Source organism: Anolis sagrei, chromosome 1 (assembly GCF_037176765.1).
Source record: "Anolis sagrei isolate rAnoSag1 chromosome 1, rAnoSag1.mat, whole genome shotgun sequence".
Classification (NCBI taxonomy): domain Eukaryota; kingdom Metazoa; phylum Chordata; class Lepidosauria; order Squamata; family Dactyloidae; genus Anolis; species Anolis sagrei.
Window position 1 is genome coordinate 219,213,430 of NC_090021.1, and position 20,390 is coordinate 219,233,819.

General features: G+C 39.0%; 1 protein-coding gene across 4 annotated transcripts in view; it reads left to right on the forward strand.

Moving 5' to 3' along the window:
• Positions 1 to 20,390, forward strand: part of HEG1 (heart development protein with EGF like domains 1) — a 71,044-nt gene that overhangs the window by 25,988 nt on the left and 24,666 nt on the right. For 2 of the 4 annotated variants that reach the window (XM_060775040.2, XM_060775031.2), the window contains exons 2-9: positions 7,931 to 8,284; positions 9,332 to 9,646; positions 11,898 to 12,173; positions 12,756 to 13,079; positions 14,721 to 15,044; positions 16,554 to 16,877; positions 17,629 to 17,952; positions 18,208 to 18,570. In XM_060775040.2, coding sequence (XP_060631023.2) covers positions 7,931 to 8,284; positions 9,332 to 9,646; positions 11,898 to 12,173; positions 12,756 to 13,079; positions 14,721 to 15,044; positions 16,554 to 16,877; positions 17,629 to 17,952; positions 18,208 to 18,570 — 2,604 coding nt within the window. Of the gene's footprint in view, positions 1 to 7,930; positions 8,285 to 9,331; positions 9,647 to 11,860; positions 12,174 to 12,755; positions 13,080 to 14,720; positions 15,045 to 16,553; positions 16,878 to 17,628; positions 17,953 to 18,207; positions 18,571 to 20,390 lie in introns of those variants that run through there. The other 2 variants (XM_060775048.2, XM_060775069.2) reach the window with 2 other exon arrangements.

Consider the following 20,390-nt stretch of genomic DNA (forward strand, 5'->3'; position numbering starts at 1 on the left):
ATCACACTGCTCAGATTTCTACCTGTCCGTGTTGTTTCTATGGTGTCCTTTCATATTGAAAAGGTTGCTCTCTCAACAAAGAAAAGAATTTTATTTCACTTGTTATTCCACAGAAGAGTGAGCCCTTTCTACACAATAGGGTTCGCTTGCTTTTATAACTCCATAGAACTGGTTTTCTACTTTAAGGATTTTTCTCAGCACTGCTCTTTTCAGGAAAAGAGCAAGGAAGGAAACTGAAGCAGTCCAGATTTAGGAACGAAGCTTTTGTTCGCATAAACTCCCTTGGCTCCAAAACAGCCTCCACCCATAATCATTACATCCGCAGCAGGGCTTAAAAACACAGTCCAGAGACGTTTTCCTAGTAGCTGATAAAGGAGGAGGCTAAAGTGTATGCCCACCCTGTGAGGCAGGATAGGCAGGCTCCGGTCTTTATTATTCTATTCACTTTACATCTTGCTGCCCAAGGTTTCCTGGATAGAGGAAAGAATGAGGGAATTTGGATTTTCTTTTGTGACCTTTGTCTCAAGTGCTAGGACTTAACTGTGGATTTGCCAGATTGCAAACATAGCTTTTATAGCTCCAGATTCTTTTCACATGCAGCTGATTGTTAAGTTCGAGCATTGCTTTTTATTCTGTGTGGTTCAATCCATTTTCTGAGTTCTCTGTTAAGGACCCCTTTAACCTTATGGCTGCCAGATGTCCCCCTTCATTTGAAAGGCATTTCTTTTTGGTCATTTTAAGAAAGACACCACATCTCAAAGCTTTCTAGCAACTGCATTCAATGGAATGTATTGCCTCCCATTTTAGAAAGCATTGTGACAGTGTGCCAATTGAAGAGACACCAGCCAGGTTTTGGATCCCAAGACAAAAGGCAATGGTGGAAAATGATGGAACCCCTTCTCTTTTCTCTCCATTTGAAATACCTCTATAGTCTGCTGGGAAGCCCAGCTGGGCTTTCTGCTTGCATCCGTGATCATTGTGTGGTTAAAGCTAATGGGAATGAATTTGAATTCTTTTTCAATACTAAGCAAACATAAGAATTAATTATAAATCCAGATTAATTACACATTCAAATATCCTTGTCTCAGCATGACAGAAATTCTTATTTTGATTTACGTTCATACAATTTACAATTTAAATTTATACAATTGATAAAATGTGCCATAGGTTAACTTTTGTGTATCATGTTAGAAATACAAATGGGTGCAAAAGGTCCATTTTCTATTTTTTAAAAAATGATGAGCATGTTGAACAAATCCCTTAACATGTTCTAAAACATGTGTGAGAGAGGAGCCTCATGGCCTAACCCAAAGACACTGTAGTGGTTTAGCTAGGACTATGGATAAGAGGACCCATGCCTGGCAAGTCTATGCTAAAACCAGAAGGTCCAAGACAGAGAAACAACTCACCAGGTTGAAGACAAGCCACAGAGATTTATTACGATTCAGCCAAAAAGGATGCAAGTACAAGCAATGTGCCTCAAAATGTAAAAGTATAAACATACAGAGAAATGCAAGGCATCTTTAACAGTTCTGAAAACCAGTGAAACCTTCCTCTCAGTCCTCTGATTAGCCAGAAAAGAGGTTGGCTAGTATCCACACCAGGACTGGCCGAAGGCTCAGCTGACATCATAGCTTCCAGGCAGGGATTTCCTTGGAATGGGGGGGGGGGGGGAGATGTCGGAGGATTGGTTGGGCAAGAAACCAATGCGCTAGTGGGACACCCCCTGGAAAGAGCACAAACTTAGAGGACAATGCTAGTGAAATTTTAAAGATACTGTCCGGTTACATGCAAAACACTGATACAGGGCCCAGGAAACAAAGGTGCAATCAAGGGCTGACGGATGTACGTAATTTGAAGTCTCTGTTTCTGTGGGTGTAACAGGCTCTCAGCTTTGGGGGAATCACACACGCATTTCTGAGCTAATCTGGCTGGCATGGGAGATCATCTATCTTTACACATAAACAATGAAGTTGATGATTATCTTGCTTGGAAAACAGCCAGGGGGATTTGCCCAACCTTTTCCTTTTCCAGGAGATTATCTGAACAGATTTACAGAGGAGTGGCTGTTTCTAAGATACATTTTGATACATTTTTAAGAAGCAGTTTATATTCCTTTCATATATAAGAAATAGATACAGTACACAATTGAAAGTTATAAGTTACACAAAATCACAAAGTTGATACCATTTATTGAAGTGTTAGATACGGTAGAGTTTAAGAGTTTACAGCTTCTGCTGATTAGGTCATGATCTGATGCTTTTAACTTGTGCAAGTCCAGAAATACAAAATAAGAAAAAAATCATATATTTATTTCTGAGCCCTTGGTGAATTATAAATCTTTCGGAGGGTGTTGCTGTGGCTCAATAACAGCATGTCCATCAATCATGCCCCAGCTGGCTGACTGTTTGGCAAGAGAGTTAATTGGTCCTAGACAGGCACTAATGTGAGCAAAACCAGTGCTTCCACATAGGAGGGAATACCAACTGTACCAGGATTTATGCATCTAGACCATAACTGTCCCATCAATTATGTTAGTGCACACATAATGCCATTAGGCATACCAGGCTGAATCACCTATCTTTCCTATTCCCCGCAGATATAAATTTTACACATATTGGAGATTTTCTATGTAGACTTGTGGCCTGTATTCTTATTTGCAATGTACTCATTGGAGCAAAAGACTATCGGCTCTCTGAAACAGCTTGAGAATGTTAAAATGCAGCCTGATCTTTAGGGATGGGATGTGCTAGAATCCTAAATAACATTCCATGACACAATTCAGTAACCTTGCTATTTCTGTATCCCTCATGTAAAAATAATACATATATTATGGGATTCCTCCCTCCTAATTTATTTCATATGTTGGCCAAAGTAGATTCTACAGATCTGATATGTGTGTGTGTGTGCTTGTTATTTCAAAAGAACAAATTGATATTCTGACTTTTTTTATTTACAGGTTTAGAAATCAATTCTAAAAATAGAAGACAAAGCTAAATAAAGTTCTAGGGTACTGTTTCATTATCCACATGGAGGCCACAAGGGGCCACCAGAGAGAGAAGGATAGTCCATTTTAGGGGGTGGAGGATGGATTGAAAGAGAAAAACCGTTTTCTCCTGTTTTCCTGTTACTCCTCTCAGTAATATCGCCATAGTGGAAACAATCCCCATTTATGAAATGGGAAATGGGGAGGGGAATAACCAACAAAAATGGTGGAAAATGTTTTCCTCCTTCAACTCCACCCCCCATAAAATTGAATATCCTTCTCTCTCTAACACCCCCTTGTGGCCTCCACCCGGATAATGAAACAGTACCAGTTTTAGTAGCATAATATATTTTGTTAAATACTGGAAGTATGTGCAAGAAAATGAAAGAGATTACTGTATGCACAAAAACGAGAATAACAGTTGGGTTGATTAACAAATGCTCCCCAACAAGAAGTTCACCCAACACCCAATTTTCCTTTTGTATTTTTTTCTTCTTTTTTCTTCTCCCCCTTTGACTCTATTTTTTTCTTTCTCTTATTTTTCTTACTCAATTTTTAATGCATTGTAAGCTATATTGTTTCTGTTTAATAAAAATATTCAAAAGAAGAAGTTGTTCACCCAACAGACTTGTCAGGCTTATACAAACCAAGAGCTTTGTATGATTTATTCTGTTTTTTCTATTTAAAATAAATTTCTAAATTTACATATTCATAAAAACAATAAAACAAATCTATACCTAAAATCTATACAATATTTGTATTCAATGATACTCTTCCCTCCTCCCACCCCTCCCATTGTAGTGACATTGTGGTTCTCTGAGTTGGACACCTGGCCCTTTTGTACTAGCTCCACTTTTCATATGATTCCCATTTTAATGGCCAGTCATAGATCTATGCTTTTGTAACAAGCTGATAGTAGTGGGTGAAGCAGGTTTATCCGCTATTGCCTTTTCTCTCTGATTTAGTGCTTATACATGCTCAATAAGGTATTTCAGAGGGACCTGCTGTTTACCTTGCCTGTTGGATGCAAATACACACTGCTACAGTATGGTTGATGAGAGGAGAATCCCACTGTTTCTCAGATCAATCTTTGTTTGTTGTATTGTTTACTGAGGATGTGCTGTTACAACCTGACATCAAATATGTATGTGTTTCTTCAGTCCACTTTAACCGTTCCCCTTAGCATGAATGCTGCAGTACTTAAAAAATATTTTGCTAGGTAGATAAAGAGGAAAAATGAGAGTATAAAAATACTATTAAAAGGAACTTATTCGTCAGAGGCTTTGTAAACTGAGATATGCCTGTAGTCACCAGCTGCTGGATGCATATTTCCTCAACTATTTGCAATGTTTGTGGTTAATAGCTGCTGCATTCCTTTGCTTCCTTTCAGTAATCCACATTTAGGAGTGTTGCCTATAGAAGTTAATTTGAGTGTTGCCATCAAATTGACCAGGAACAGGATTTAAGTTGTGATCTTATCAGGCTATATGAGTGAAGTAGAGTCAGGCTTGGAAGGTTCTTAGTGGGTGACCTTTGTGGAAACAGCCGGTGTCTGGACGATTTTGATCCCTTGAAAATACCAAACTACACATCATGGTATTTGTAGTTGGCCTTCTGTTTCTTGTGAGAGGTCTGTTGAGGCACAAAGATAAAGCTTGTAATCCATTTGAGAGTAAGGGATGCCATTTTGGGAAGATGTTCTAATTTTAGTAGATAACATACCAGCAAAACCAGGATGATATAAATAGGTTACCAATGTGTGCTCCTCTAAGTGCTTTTCTAGACATGCCACTAATGATGCAAATAAGAGTGCTCCCAAACCATTTAGGCACATATCTATATGATTTGCATTGACAGTCTTTAACATTCTCCTTTTTAAATTAATTCTGGTTGTCAAATTTTGCAGCTTCAGACACTGTCAGTGTTGCTTTCTCCCACACAAACCTATCCTTTCAGATGTGATGCCACTTCTGCCATTCCGCATTGTACCCTTAAGGAAACTGTTGGGGAATGTGTGGCCTTCTAGGTGCTATCGGACTGCAACTTCCATCAGGCTTAGTCAATACAGCAGATAATTAGGGTTGATGGGAGTTGTGTTCTAAGAAAATCTGTGTGGGGCTACACATCCAACATTAATTACTTTAAGTTTAGGTCTTATATATTTATTTATTATCCTGCTTTCCTTCTATATGAGGACCCAAAGTGGCTCACACTGTGCATTAAAACAATTGAAACAGTCTGACATGCAGAAATCTAAAAAGCATAAAAATGATTCTATGATTCTATAAGCCATTTTAAAAATAGGACTCACTGTAAAAGTCTGTATTTCCCCATTAAAAATGGCTACCACAGTCTCTGTGCAGAGAAGCTCGTGCAGAAAGCCCTTATTAAAAATGGCCACCATCCGTACGCTCCACCTCAAGTGCCCCAAATGGTCCTATTGTATTGCTGATGACATTTGCTCAGGCCAAAAAAGAAGGCGCAGAGAGAGGGAAGGAGAGAGTGGTGTATTTCTCTGTTGGGCAGTGAGGGTTAATGGAATGGGAGCACATTTCATCTCTGCCTCTTCTCATTCCCTAATTGTTCCAAATGGTTTATGGAAGTTTATCGAACACCTCACTGAGATCTGCTGCTATATAAGGCAGGATATAGACAGATAAATGTTAATTGTATTGGGGGAGGGAGTGAAGAGAAAAGATTTGCTCAAAATTCATAATCACAATACAGATTGGAAGGAGCATTCTAGAGAAAGAGCAGATCTACTGACATGGTAGGGATAAGGCACACATTGTTCCATGTATTCTGATTTCCAGATCTTAGATAAAATTGTTTTTTTTAACAATGACTACCCTCAGAATACCAGTCAGCAATGGCTTGAAAAAATCATGTTCTCTTGTAATCTGGGTTTATTCCTCAATAAGGTTGGGATTGGTAGTGTTTGGACATGCATATGCCCACAGCCATATCCACATTTCTGGTTGAGAGCTGCTATAGAGATGGTGGTTTTCATTGCATGCACTAAGCTTGTATACTTTCAAATGGTTTCTGACTTATGCCTATATAAAGTGACCATATCACAGGGTTTCTGGGGCTGAAAATGTGGGACTTGACCAGATTCGCCCAATGGATTTTCATGGCCAAGTGGGGATTCAAAGTCCAAACACTCAAACCACTAATACACCATGCTAGCAGTGCAAATCCATACACTCTGCCTCCTGTTGGCCTTTAGAATGTCAATTAGACCAAACTGGCCACAATAAGCAGTTTGTTAAATGGGGGCATGCTTGGTTTGCTTGTTGTGCACCATTGTCAGATATAAGCTCTCTGGACACTTGCGTGTTTGCTCTTTGGAATGCAGATAACAGAGATGGAATGTGTAGGCTTTCAGCAAGAGAAGCTAACCCATGCCAGAGCAGAGTGCACCAGCTTATTGTTGTGGGGAGAATAGAGTTACCTTTGTTTTATACAGTCCAGAAGACATTTGGGTTGAAGGAATATATTATCTGAAATTACATCTCCCTGTCTCTGGGCTTAAGTCAAGACTTTAAATTATTATATATGGATAATGTACAAGATTTGCTGAATCATGATCATCAAATGCTCACAGCCATTGCAGGTCCCCTGAAAGGATGTTAAAATAATTAGGAGGATAAATTAGGTCACCAGGGTATAATTGTAAAGCTGGGATGTATTCCAACACACAGTTATTCATGGATTTTTTGGGCTGCTGGGTAGCTTGGGGGATGTGAAAGCAAAGAACACAGTGGCTTTGTAAAGTGTCTTACTAAGGACCTATAAATTTGGAATGATGTGAAAAAATATATAAACTATGCAATATTTCACATACAACATAACCCTCTACCCCTGGTATAGGCAAACTTTGGCCATCCGGGTGTTTTTGACTTCTGCAATTGCTAATAGCCAGTAAGCTGGCAGGGATTCCTGGGAGTTGGAAGTCCAAAAGACCTGGAAGCCTGAAGTATGTGTTGTTGCCTGGCCAGATTCTGAGTGCTCAGAATATGAGGAAAGGGATGATGGGATAGATTCAGAGGGCCCAGAGAGGATAGAAGTAGCCTAGAGAGAGTTGTTTTGGAATCTTCTGGCAGTTCTCACAGGACTGAAGAATTTGATAACAGTTTTAATGAGAACCTGCCAGAAGTGCAGGCTGAGAGAAATGTGGGAGATGAATGTTTGCCTAGGTCAAGGCACTTGGAATTGTAGAGACAAAGCATACAACAAAGACAGACTCACCTTTCTCAGAGGCTTAGAGATAAGGAAAGGAAAAGCAGGTGTATGAGAAATGATGTTATGGGAGGGATTGAGGCCTTTTAAAATGATTACTGCTGATACAATTCTCTGTGAGAGCAGCATTGTATTCAGGTGAACAGCTTTTGGTTTTTGGGTCCTGTGTTCTTGGAATTCATGTATTCAGGTTTCTAAGTTTGTTCTTGCTTCAAGTTCATGTGTGGCATATGTTGCCTGACATGGATTCATGCTAATCTTGTTTATGGATTTTTCTGTGGATTGATTCTGAAGACTGTATTTGAAAGGATTTTGAACTCTCAGCTATCTTGGAAATAACCTTTTGAATTTTGATTCTCTCTTTCGAATTTGCTTATTTTTATATATTCTTCTTTAAGTAAACTTGTGGTTTGTGGTGAAAAGGTGTTTCCAGGCTCTCGTTCAACTGTTTGCCCATGTCTGCTCTACTCCATGACATCTTTACTTTCTCTGTTAGCACATGGGTGTACATGTTCACATTTCTCATACAAGCTTAAATACACAATAGGTGATTCCTACACAACTTGTGGTGCATATTGGGGTATCGTTTTTCTAAACTACTCAATGATCTACCATCCCCTCTTAAGTCTCAAATTGTGTATTCAGAGAAGCTTCATTTATGTTAGTGTTTTAATATTATTTCTCGCTCCCATTCTCTTTCAGCCATGATGGAGAGGCAAAAGGTAGTGGAAATAGCAGGCACTGAAACAAGGACTTCCAGTTTTCATACACAGAATGCAGATACCTTTCTTACCCTTGGCAGTGCTGAAGGAAGGACATTGAGGACAATAGGCAACAGTGCTCCTGCTTCTATAGCTGTAACAGGAAGCTTCACATCTCATACTGAAATGATTAGATCTGGTCATTTAACCCACCATTCATCTCCAGTGATGCGAATCAGGAGAACTGAGGAGGCCTTACAGAGTACTGTGGATACTGCTAAGTTTGAAACCGTGACTTTGAAGATAACTTCTCCCGAGACACCAATTGCTTCATTTTCAGAAGTTAATCATCCAGGTGAGTCTCATTATCATTAAGTAACTGAGTAAAAAGTTGTGAAAATCGCTGAAATGGCAAAACTTACCGAATAGAATAAAGAGAAGTTTGGTTAGACACAGAAAACATAGGCTTTGTTTCTTTCTTTGTTTCTTTGTTTCTTTCTTTTTTTCATGCCTTTCAAACCAGCAGGGCCTCTGAGGCGATGTATAATTGATAAAAACACCAAAAACCATTTTAAAACCCAATTCCTCCTTAGAAATAGTTCTAAAATTAGACAAACAGTTTGACTAAAATCAGACAGTAATATGAATAGTTTTCCCCCCATGTAGGAATACCTACATTATACAGTTTTATTTATAAAATGAGTTATTCGTTTATAGGATCAGGAAATTGAATAAGTAAAGGTATTAATACCAACTAAAGCTGAAGTGTGCAACAGTAAACACTTTCTCAAAACAAAAACCTCTTCATTTGTTTAAATTTTTGCTTAAGGTATCTTATCCATGTAGAAGAAGTAAACAGTTATAACAGGGGTCCTCAAACTAAGGCCCGGGGGCCGGATACAATCCTCCAAGGTCATTTACCCAGCCCTTCCTCAGGGTCAACCTAAGTCTGAAACAACTTGAAAGCACACAACAACAACAATCCTATCTCATCAGCCAAAAGCAGGCTCACACTTCCCATTGAAATACTAATAAGTTTATATTTGTTAAAATTGTTCTTCATTTTAATTGTTGTATTGTTTTAAGTGGGGGGGGGGGGTGTTGCACTACAAATAAGATATGTGCAACATGCATAGGAATTCATTGATGTTATTTTCAAATTATAATCCGACCCTCCAACAGTTTGAGGGACTGTGACCCTGCCCTCTATTTAAAAAGTTTGAGGACCCCTGAATTATAATATACTTCTGATTGCACTGTATAGTTGTAGAATAAAATCAAATTGATTATGTACAAAGACCACAACATTGATGGTAGACATAGTTTAATAAAACCTGTGGGACACTGAAAGATTAGCATGTTAGATTCTGATAGCATTGAATTTTCTTCCTTCATATTTCAGCCACTGGCAGCGGCCGCCACCATACAGACAGGCACTGGGAAGCAGACAGCAGTACATCTGGTTTGCAGAGCAAAAGTAGAAACAGTTCATCTACAATAAACCGAGATACAGAAAGACTGTCCCTGTTTCTTACAGAGAGCATCACAGCAGTCGATCCAGTTTCTCAGAGGGAGATCACTGACTCTCCTGTTCAAACCCAGTTCCCATCTCATGCAACACATTCAAGAGGAAGAAATAGCACAAGGGATGTCACGCAGCTTGCTGAGACGTCAGAGTGGACAGTACTTAACCATCCTCACATTCCCCCAAATACAAGTATGTTTTACCCCATTCTTCCCTGGGGTTCATGGGTTTATTTCTTCATTTAATTACATATAGAGACATAATTGCAGAGTACTTACCTACTTTAGGTAATTGATAATGGCATATAAGCTGTGAGCTGGAAAGAGCTCCTATATGGATCCACTTGATGGCCGAAGGAAAGCCAATGTGTGGCAGACACTACCTGCCTTGCACTTTTCTTATAAAGATTTCTGCTATTACATATCTGAAATTGCTGGCTCTTTATAGCAGAACTATGAGTGCTGTGTCACTCCAAAGTCTCAGCATAGTCAGCCTGATGGGACGTGTAATTTATCAGTATCTGGAGTACTCCATAATTCCCACCCCTGCAGTAAACATGGAAAGCAAAAACTGTGGTTAATTCTTTTGGAAAGGGCTGTCTTCCAAAAGAATGACCCACAATTAAGATTTGAGGACTAGATATTTGACAAATCTTTATAAGAAAAGTGCAAGGCATTTTGCTTTCTGCGATGAAAAGGATTTGGGATTTGTAGGTAATAATTGCAATAATCTATGTGTTTGTAATATATTTGTTTTAACCATATTTACCTATGTGCTTTGCTTTATTCTTATCAGTTGTGTTTGACCATGGGGTGAAATATAAATTTAATGACTCAAATGAAAGGAGTGCAAAGGGCAAATACAGATTTGCCCAGCGGGTTAAACCGCTAAGCTGCTGAACTTGCTGGCCGAAAGGTTGGCAGTTCAAATCCGGGGAGTGTGGTAAGCTCCCACTGTTAGGCCCAGCTTCTGCCAACCTAGGAGTTCAAAAACATGCAAATGTGAGTAGATCAATAGGTACCACTTCTGTGGGAAGATCATGGCACTCCATGCAGTCATGCTGGCCACATGACCTTGGAGGTGTCTACGTACAATACCGGCTCTTTGGCTTAGAAATGGAAATGAACACCCCCCCCCCCCCCCCCGAGTCAGATGTGACTAGACTTAATGTCAAGAGGAAACCTTTATCTGAAATAGTTGGATCCAGAAATGTTTTTGGATTTCAATATTTTTTGGCTATTGGAATGCTGTCATATATATCATGAGATATATGGGACACAAGTCAAAATTCATGTATGTTTCATACAACATTCATGTATGTTTCATATATTCCTCATATATATAGCCTGATGGTAATTTTGTACATAATACCTTTTCATAATTTTTTGGATGAAATAAAGCTTCTGTTCACAGAGTTATCTGAAAGCAAAGATATCACTATCTCAGCCAGCCATGTGGACAATTTTAGATTTCAGAGCATTTTGGATTTCCAGATAAGGAATACTCCATCTGTATATGATATGGCTGAGGAGGCAAAACCAGTGTTAGCTTCTAACACTTTACAATGCTATCTCTTTCTGATGAATAGCAGAGAAACTGAGAGGTGTGGAAAGAAGGAAGCAGTTTGGTTTGATCAAGTAAAGAGTCTCAGGGATTGTTAATATGCATCTCAGTTTCCCCTTCTGAATTCCCCTGCCTCCTTGGCTTCTTTTCCCTTCACTGCTTTGTCCCTGCTTTTTTCTCTATCAATGGGATTCCAGTTTAACTAGAGAAGAGTTGCCAGGCCACAACCTGGGAAGTATGCATATATTTCAAAATTTTCTGTGGCTTCCACAATGGCCCTTTTTCCTTTGGATTGCCACCCATTGTTCATTCAATGCTGTTTATGGAGCATCTGTGCCAAGGCTACCTCCAAGTTTGAGGAGGCCTTCCCTTAGTAAACGACCCTCAAATGTATTCCCACCCTTATGTCAAATGAGTCCCCTCCTAAATTTTAATTTTCCAACAATGATCAGCATGATGCTATATTGATGATATTGTCCTCCAACAGATACAAGGCCAACTAGACTAGAGAGATCATTATAGGTCAACATGTGACTTGAAGTCATGCACACACATACACTGTATTTAGTGGACTATGTTTCCTAAAGTCAGTTATATCTGTGTGCAGACAATGTATGCTTTGCCTTGTTCTGCTTTCACCTGAATTCCTAAATCAGGAAGTATTTCATAGCATACTCTTTACTGACATCCATTTCAATTTTAAAGCCTTCCTATAGAGATTTTTAATATGCACCTTTACCCCTTGAACTTTTTCTAGGTGTGGGGTAGAGAAGTTAACTTGTTTTCCATTAGATTGGTAGGCATGTCATCAATGTAATAAAATAGGTGAAATTCTCCTGGTACATGCAGATGACACATCCACTTTCTTCACGTGTTTCAGGTGATGGTGACAGTGGATCTCTAAAGAGCAGCTCAGTTACAGAGAGGGTTGTTTCCATATCTGACAACGATAGCAGGGCTGGTTCAGTTCTTTTTGAAAGACCTGGAGAAAGAACATTGCGAACTCCAAGAGACGTCAGCAGTTCTCAGAATGCAACACAGATATCCACAACTACTAACAGCCTTTTACAGACCAGTCAGATGGACTTATCAACAGGAGATGCTGATTTTACTGAAGTGCTAGTTGCAAATAGCCAGGCTCCTTTAGAAACAACGGGTAAGGATAAAGATTTGTCTTGTTCCTGATGTCAGAACGGAGTTTCACATGTTTAGTATTAAGGGATGGGATGCTGCCAGGGCTTGGTGTTCTATTAGTTTAGTCATTTGAATTTTTCTTTCTCCTAATAATACAACTCAAGGCAGTGAACAGATTAAATACTATACAAAAACTAATGTAAATTTATTTCCAATCCTTGTGGTCACTTGTTCCAAAGGCAGAAGTGGGTGGTTAGTGGACTTTCCAGTTGTCCTTGCCTTTAAAATGAGGAAAGAGTACGGAAGGATGTTTCTTAGTTCCTTCCAAAGGAAAAAGCCGATCGCTGGTGATTTCCCCTGCCTCTGGACCACAAAGCATACTTTCTCGTTGCCTTTGGAACAAAAGAGTGCAGCAGCAGGGCCTTGAAGGTTCTTGGGCTCATTATTTATTTATTTATTTATTTACTGCACTTATATACCGCAATTCTCAACCCCATGGGCGACTCATTGCGGTGTACAACATTTATTACAAAGGCAGTAATACAAACACAAGCTAAACCCATGAAAGTTGAGGTTTAACTGTATTTTCCCCATTGTGTTTCAGCTGCTGAAGACCATGTTCTTATAAGAAGCACTTCATACACAGCTGGAAGCCTTTCCAGTTCTCACGTGGACAATGTTTCTGCTCCAAGTCTGTCGGAGAGAGGCAGAGAGGCTATGTTACAAACTCTAATTGATATTAGTAGTTCTCATACTACAAAAGAAACATCTACAGCCACTGGAGATGAAATCTCCACCTCTTCAGGCCTTCCAAATTCTTCTTCTGCTTTGACTCCAGTACAGAGCAGAGGATCAGACTTGTCATTTGAAGATAATGATTTAACTGCGGAAGCTGCAACATTTTCTCAGGATACTTCAGAAACAACAGGTGAAGGATAAAGATCTCCTTGAGATTCGGAATACTGATATGCTTATCTTGAGGAAAGGTTTTGGGGAAACTATTATGCTTGTCTAGGGTAAAGAGAGATCCAAAATAGGCAGATTAAAAAAAATGAAAGATCAAATAAGGCTATGCTTAGATTAGACAGGGAAGTTGACAAGGCATTGTGTGGGGTGAAGCTAACTCAAAATGTAGAAGATTTGGATCACAGATAAAATGTTTGTTAAAGAAGGATTATTTTTAGAACAGTGTGGAAAGTTAAAGCTATCTGTAGTCTTTCATTTGGATTTTAAAGTTTATCAGCAGGAAAGATGACACTGATATAAAAACACAATTTCTGATTTCTGAGTTGTTAAAATGTCAGATATAAAAGGTAGAGATAGTTATGAAAATGCTGGAGGCCAAGATGCTGCTTCAGGCAATAAGTATCTTTAACATCAATAACTCTTTCTAGCCATGTCTCCTGATGCTGCCTCAAAAATCGACTTTGTAAGCAACATACTTATCACCAGTATTGCTTTTTATGTTGTTATGCAAAGAGGGATGCAGTGAACATGTCCAGCTATTTTCCAATAGTAGATATGCTCATCTACCTACTCCCCAACAACATGGAAATGGCTGTGTTGGTTGGAGGGCAGAAGGTAGATTTTGGAAGGGTTTTGATTACGGCATGGGCAGGGAAGAATTCCAGACTCTGCAATGACCCAAAAAATATGTTGAACTTATTTTAAATTTGATTTATGCAACTCTATATCACAAATGGGAAGCTAGCTTGCATATGTCACAGAAACCTATTTTTATGGTGTTCAGATGTGATATCAACACATTTTGAATAAAAGAAAGAACATTTTAAAAAATACTGTCACAACACTAGTAAGCAAATTCAAGGGTTTAACCTAGGAAAGAAAAGCTATATTTTAGAACTAAAGAATTGGTCTAATAATAATAATAAAGCTGTTTCTGACAGGTGTTCTGAAAAGTAAAATTGCTGGCTCTTAAAAAGTGACATTATGAATTCAGCAAACAGGCTTTGATGTCCAAACAAAATATTATGTTTAAGAAAGAAAATATTTAAACTTTCATTTCTTCAGGAAACGTATTCAGGGGTTATCATGTTGGCCACAAGGTAAAATAAAACAAAATTCCACAAGAATTATATCTTTATTGGCTACCAAACTGCACATATCTCTTTGTACAAGTTTTCAAAGGTCTATTAGCTTCTTCATCAGGCAAAAATATTTTAGAAATTATACAGAAGAAAGGTAAAGTGACATGGTTGGAGGTAAAGGCCTACATTTTGTATTAGATGTCTCTATTATTGTTCAGTTGGTCTGGGGAGATTTCTGTGGAAACAGAGGCTACCCCTTCTTAGGGTGCTTCCAGACAACATCAAAATTCAGATTAAATAAGTGGGTTTAAGAATCGTGGCCAGAAATGAACTGGTATGGTATGTCCAAAGTACAGCAATCTCAGTTTAATCATCTTGGTTTTTAAGGAGAGTTCAGGCTTGATTTTTTTCTAGGACCAATTGCCTTTTGAGCAATCCACACTATTAATAGAATTCTTCTCCAGCACACATTTTTTGGTATATTGAGATGACATATCTAATTTCTCACTGTTACGTTTCAGCTGATGAAGATAATGGCCAACAAAACAGCAGCTTAAATATAGATGGAAGTGTTTACACTTCTCACACAGAGAGAACATCTGTTCCAGGTTTGTTTTACAGAGATGGAAAAAGGACATTAAAAACTCCAGGAGACACCAGCAGTTCTCAGGGTGCAACACAAATATCCACAAAGTTGAGCAATGAAATCTCCACTTTTTCAGGCTCCCCTGATTCTTATTCTATACTAAATCCAGTTCAGACCAGTCAAATATATTTGTTACCAGGAGGCACTGATTTTACTGAAGCGATATTTACAGAAACTCAAACTTCTTCAGAAAATACAGGTAAAATTTATTATTTATTTATTTACAGTTCTTATATTCCGCCCTTCTCACCCCGCAGGGGACTCAGGGCGGATTACAGTAAACACATACATGGCAAACATTCAATGCCAGTTTGACAAACAACATTTAACAGACAAAGGCTATTTAACTTTTTTTCTGGCCGCCAGGGGAGCTGCTGCTTTTCATCGTCCATCAACGACACCAATGAAGTTCTTCCGCATTCCACATTCCCCGGAATCTTCTTTCTTTATGGCCTCATAAATTAGTTAAATTTAGCCTCCCACACAAGGTGGTCCCTTATTTTCCTACTTGACAGATGCAACTGTCTTTCGGGTTGCAAAGGTTGACAACGGGCTACACAATGGCTGGACACCCACTCCAGCCCGGGCTGGCTTCGAACTCATGACCTTTTGGTCAGAGTGATCTTAATGCAGCTGACACTCAGCCAGCTGCGCCACAATCCCACAATTATTATCTTATTTTTTTCTAGATGTCTAGTCAAAGTGTCACTTATTTGGTGTAAAACCAAAATATTGGATATGAACATAAAAAAGAAGTGTAACAGAGCAGATAACTAGAAAACTAAGTCCTGGCCCATTTTAGTGTTAAGCCTCACTAAAACCATGATGTTTTGTAATACAACCTTTATTAGCCAGTGTGCTATTACCGTTATTGCGTTATCGCAGGCTTTCATGGCCGGAATCACTGGGTTGCTGTGAGATTTTTTGGCTGTATTGCCATGTTCCAGAAGCATTTTTCCTGATATTTCTCCCACATCTATGGCAGGCATCCTCAGAGGTTGTGAGGTCTGTTGGAAACTAAATTCATATATCTGTGGAAGGTCCAGGGTGGGAGGAAGAACTCTTGTCTGTTTGAGGCAAGTGTGAATGTTGCAATTCATCACCTTGATTAGCATTGAATGGCCTTGCAGCTTCAAAACCTGGCTTCTTCCTGTCTGGGGGATCCTTTGTTGGGAGGTGTTAGCTGACCCTGATTGTCTCTTGTCTGGAATTATTTTGGATATCTTCGGCCCATTGGGATTACAATGAAGAGAGTTAGTAAAAACAATGCTTGGGGGGAGAGGAAGAAAAGAGGAAACCAGCAAGTTAGTATCAAAGGACATATAACCCAATGGGCTGGAAGATTCCAAACAAGAAACTATCTGGGCCAGCTAACATCTCCCAACAAAGTGTCTTCCCAGGCAGGAAGCAGCCAGGCTTTGAAGCTACAAATATCACTTTTGTTCTGTTCCTTCAAGTCATTTCTGACTCTAAGATTAATCTATCACAGAGTTTCAACATATAAAGTTTTTAACTGCAATTTTGATTGTTAAAATTATTTTAAAATATTTAAATTATTGTCACTTTTATGTATTTAACATTTTAAAATTATTTATAAAATTTAATTGTTTAAAATTAATGTTATTTTTTTTAATTGCAGTCAAAAGTTACTGTTGAAATTACAATTATTGTTAAAATTACAACCTATGGTATTATTGTTGCATTTCAGCTGAAGAACACGGTAATCTGCTACGGAGCAGCTCAAACACAGAGAGAGGCTTTTCCAATTCTCACACAGAGAGTGCATCTCTTCCAGGTCTGTTTGAAAAAGGTGGATGGAGGACATTACGAACATTAAGAGATGTCAGTAGTTCTCACCATGCGACACAAATGTCCGCAACCACTAGTGATAAAATTTCCAGCTCTTCAAGCCTACCTGATTCTTCATATGCTTTGGCTTTGGTGCAGACGAGACAAATGGATTTGTCACCAAGAGACACAGATTTCACAGAGAAAGCAGTTACACTTTATCAGGATCTCTCAGAAACAACAGGTGAATGATAATGATTTCCATCATTATAGCTTTCCATCTCTCATAGAGTGATATATTGATAATGCCCCACTTTTGATAGGTGTTATATTTATAGCTTCATTTCCTGTATAGAGATTGGAGTGATTAAAAAAGGCCTCCAAGATGTCACCTTACTTCACAAAGCACAAAGATGAGGGATGGGCAACTGTCAGGGGTTAGGTAGATTGCATTGGCCTTGTAAGGGTGCATTTACACTATGGAAATAATCCAGTTTGATATGCCTTTAACTGTTGTCGGTCAGTGGTATGGAATCCTGGGAGTTGTATTTTATCAAGATCTTTAACCTTTTCTGCCAAAGAGGGCTGATGCCTCACCAAACTGCAAATCCAGAGGGATGCAGTCTCATTGACAGACTTAACACAGAAGTAATAAAACTTTTATTTGGCCAATACACAAAATGAGTCCTTGTGATAAGGATTTTAGTCAATGATATCCTTTCCATGATTACATTGTTTCAATGCAAACAGACCCAAGGAACTTGTGACCTAGTTGTTGATGGATGATAACTTTTATCATTCCCAAGCACTCACCATTCTGACTGGTCCTGGTGAGAACTGTCAACAACATCTTGAAAACCATAGGTTCCACTACCCTAGCATTGGAAATAATAGTAAAATATTTTTAGGAGTGAAATAAGCAATTGCAAGGAATTGTGTGATGCATTATCAGAACATGGAGATGGCACATCTATCTTCTTATTATTGTATTTCAGCTATTGAAGACACTAGTTTGCTGAACAGCAGCTCAAACACAGAGGGAGATGTTTTGATTTCTCACATGAACATCACATCTGTCCTGGACCTATCTAGCAGTGGTGAAGAGAGGACATTGGAAACAATAACAGATACCAGCAGTTCCCATAAATTGTCACAAATGTCCACAACCTCTGGCAGGGAAATCTCCAGCTCCTTGGGGCAAACTGATTTTTCAACTGTGTTGACTCCGGTAGAGACCAAAGGAATGGATTCGTTGCCTGAGGAAATGGATTTCACTGAAGCCACGGTTCGACATTCTCCTTCTTCTCCAGAAGTAACAGGTGAAGGATTAAGATCTAATGTGTTATAGATTTCAGAGCACAATTTAATATCAGTGCTACACACCAGGCTTTCTGTGGAAATATGAGGATTGGTGCTCTTTATAGAGCAGGGATAAGAGAAGTATAGACTTTGACTTGAATACAGCCCCCTAGTCTCATTTCTGTGCCCCCATGAAACACGATGTATCTATCCTGCACTAGTCTGCATTTATTATTATGCACAGGAAGTCCTGAGCCATGTTTATTCTCATCTAGATGCCAGGGACCACCAGCATCCCTCTGGCCACTTCAGTGCAGAAAAGGTGACGACTCAAACCGTGAGTGTGTCTTCTGCTGCCAGTCTTGCCAGAAGTGGAGAAGGGACAGTAGAAATGCTCACCAAATGGACCGAATCTACAGATACAACTAATCTCTCAGCTTCTCATTTGGAAAATGTCAGTTCATCAGTTTTAACCCAGACTTCATCTGCTACAGTGCAAGATGGAAAGGAAAGCTCCCTGTTTACAGGGAGAGATTTCACTGAATCTTTAAGAGATTTCACTGAATCTTTAAGAGAATCTTTATTTACACATTCTTCCAACGCCTCTTCATATTTATTTTCTACAACAGATCTTTCAAGTAAGTTTTTATATTTATATAATTGCCTCAGTTAAATGTCCAATAGAGATCCAACTGCTTTTATTGTATGCCACCCGGAGATCTTCAGAAAGAGAGTGGCATAAAATATTTGTATTAAATATACATTAAAATAAGGAACTAAATTAATTAATTTCCTGTGGATCTCTTAGATTTCACTTTTTCTTTTCCTTCCCACTTTTTTTTTTTTTTTTGAGAAAGTTGAAGTCTGTTTTCAGCAACAAATGTATCTTTTGAGGGCATGTCTGTGTTTTACATGTCTAAGCATGAAGCCAGCCATAGTCTTCATCTGTGGTGGGATCAAACAACTCCTTCTTGGTTGTCAGAACTCAATATATTTCACAGGCAGTTTTCTCCCCTTTGGAAGCATTTGAAATGGTGCTAACATACATATATACAGTAAGACCCCCCCCCCCCCCCAATATCAGCTTACTGTATATACATATATACAGTAAGACTCCCCCCCCCCCCCCCCCATAAGTTCCCAGCTGGATCATGATTAAGTGATATTGCATATACAACCAAACACCATAAAGAGGCCTTTGAGAACCTAGAATTTTGTAGAGGGTTATCCTCCTTAGGAATTTGCTTGGTCCACCAAAGCATCTATGTGGTAACATCATCATCATCATCATCATCATCATCATCATCATTATTATTATTATTTGAAACACAACAAGATGAGTCCACAGCAGACAAGATCACTCTGCTGGCTGAGTAGACACTTGGGAAGTGTATCGGCAAATAATGCATGGAAATCTCAGTAAAGTGGCCTTCTGCAGCTGGCAGATGGTAATTTTGTCAGTGCCAATTGTGTTTAAGTGTAGGCCAAGGTCTTTAGGCACTGCACCCAGTGTGCCGATCACCACTGGGACCACCTTTACTGGCTTGTGCCCATTTATTTATACCCCACTTTATCTCTCCCGAAGGGGACTCAAAACATCTGGGGGAAGCATACCCTGGACCAGACTTGCATACCCTCCAGGTATTTGGGACTCTTAACTCCCAGAGACCCTAGCCAGCTTGTTCAATTGATAGGAATTCTGGGAGTTGAAGTCCAAAACATCCAAAGGGCCACAGACTGTGCCCTCTGCCCATTTTAGACTTCAGCTCCCAGAATTCCTTGCTGTTGCCCAATAATACTGGGTCTTCTGGGAGTTGAAATCTAAAAAACCCTACAGGACTGAAGTTTGGGTACCACTGCCCTAGAATCACCTGGAGGGCCCAACAAATTACCTAGGAGACCATTTTCACATGGTTGCAGGTAAAGATATGGGTTCCCTAGTTATGAGACTCTTACTGTATCTACAAAACACAAATGTATACCACTACTATTTTTGAATTGAGGAATAGCATATCTCTTTGGCAATAAGAAGTGAGCTGGCTTCTTAAACTATTGTACACACATACAAATACACACAGCAAGCCTTTAGTTTCAAATTATGAAATTATTATTTAAAGTGAAGTAGTGAAGGCATTTCCGATTTTACAGAACTAATGTACAACATTTACAATACCCACTGACCTTTTTTCATTAAAAATAACTTGCTTTGCTCTGCTGTAATGCTGTAATCACATAAATCTTTTTGGAACTAGAAATCTTCAGGATGTAAATTGGACAAAGACACGGTGAAGTTCATCTGGGTTCCAGTTGCTAACTCTAGCATGTATCATCCAGAAACAGGCATGCTTTATATTTCTTTGAAATCAAAATTATTTAAACATTTAAGCCTTGTCTCAAAAAGATTTATGGATTAAGCGGTGAAGGCTGACATATGGTTAAGACTTTAAAAGTATTGTAA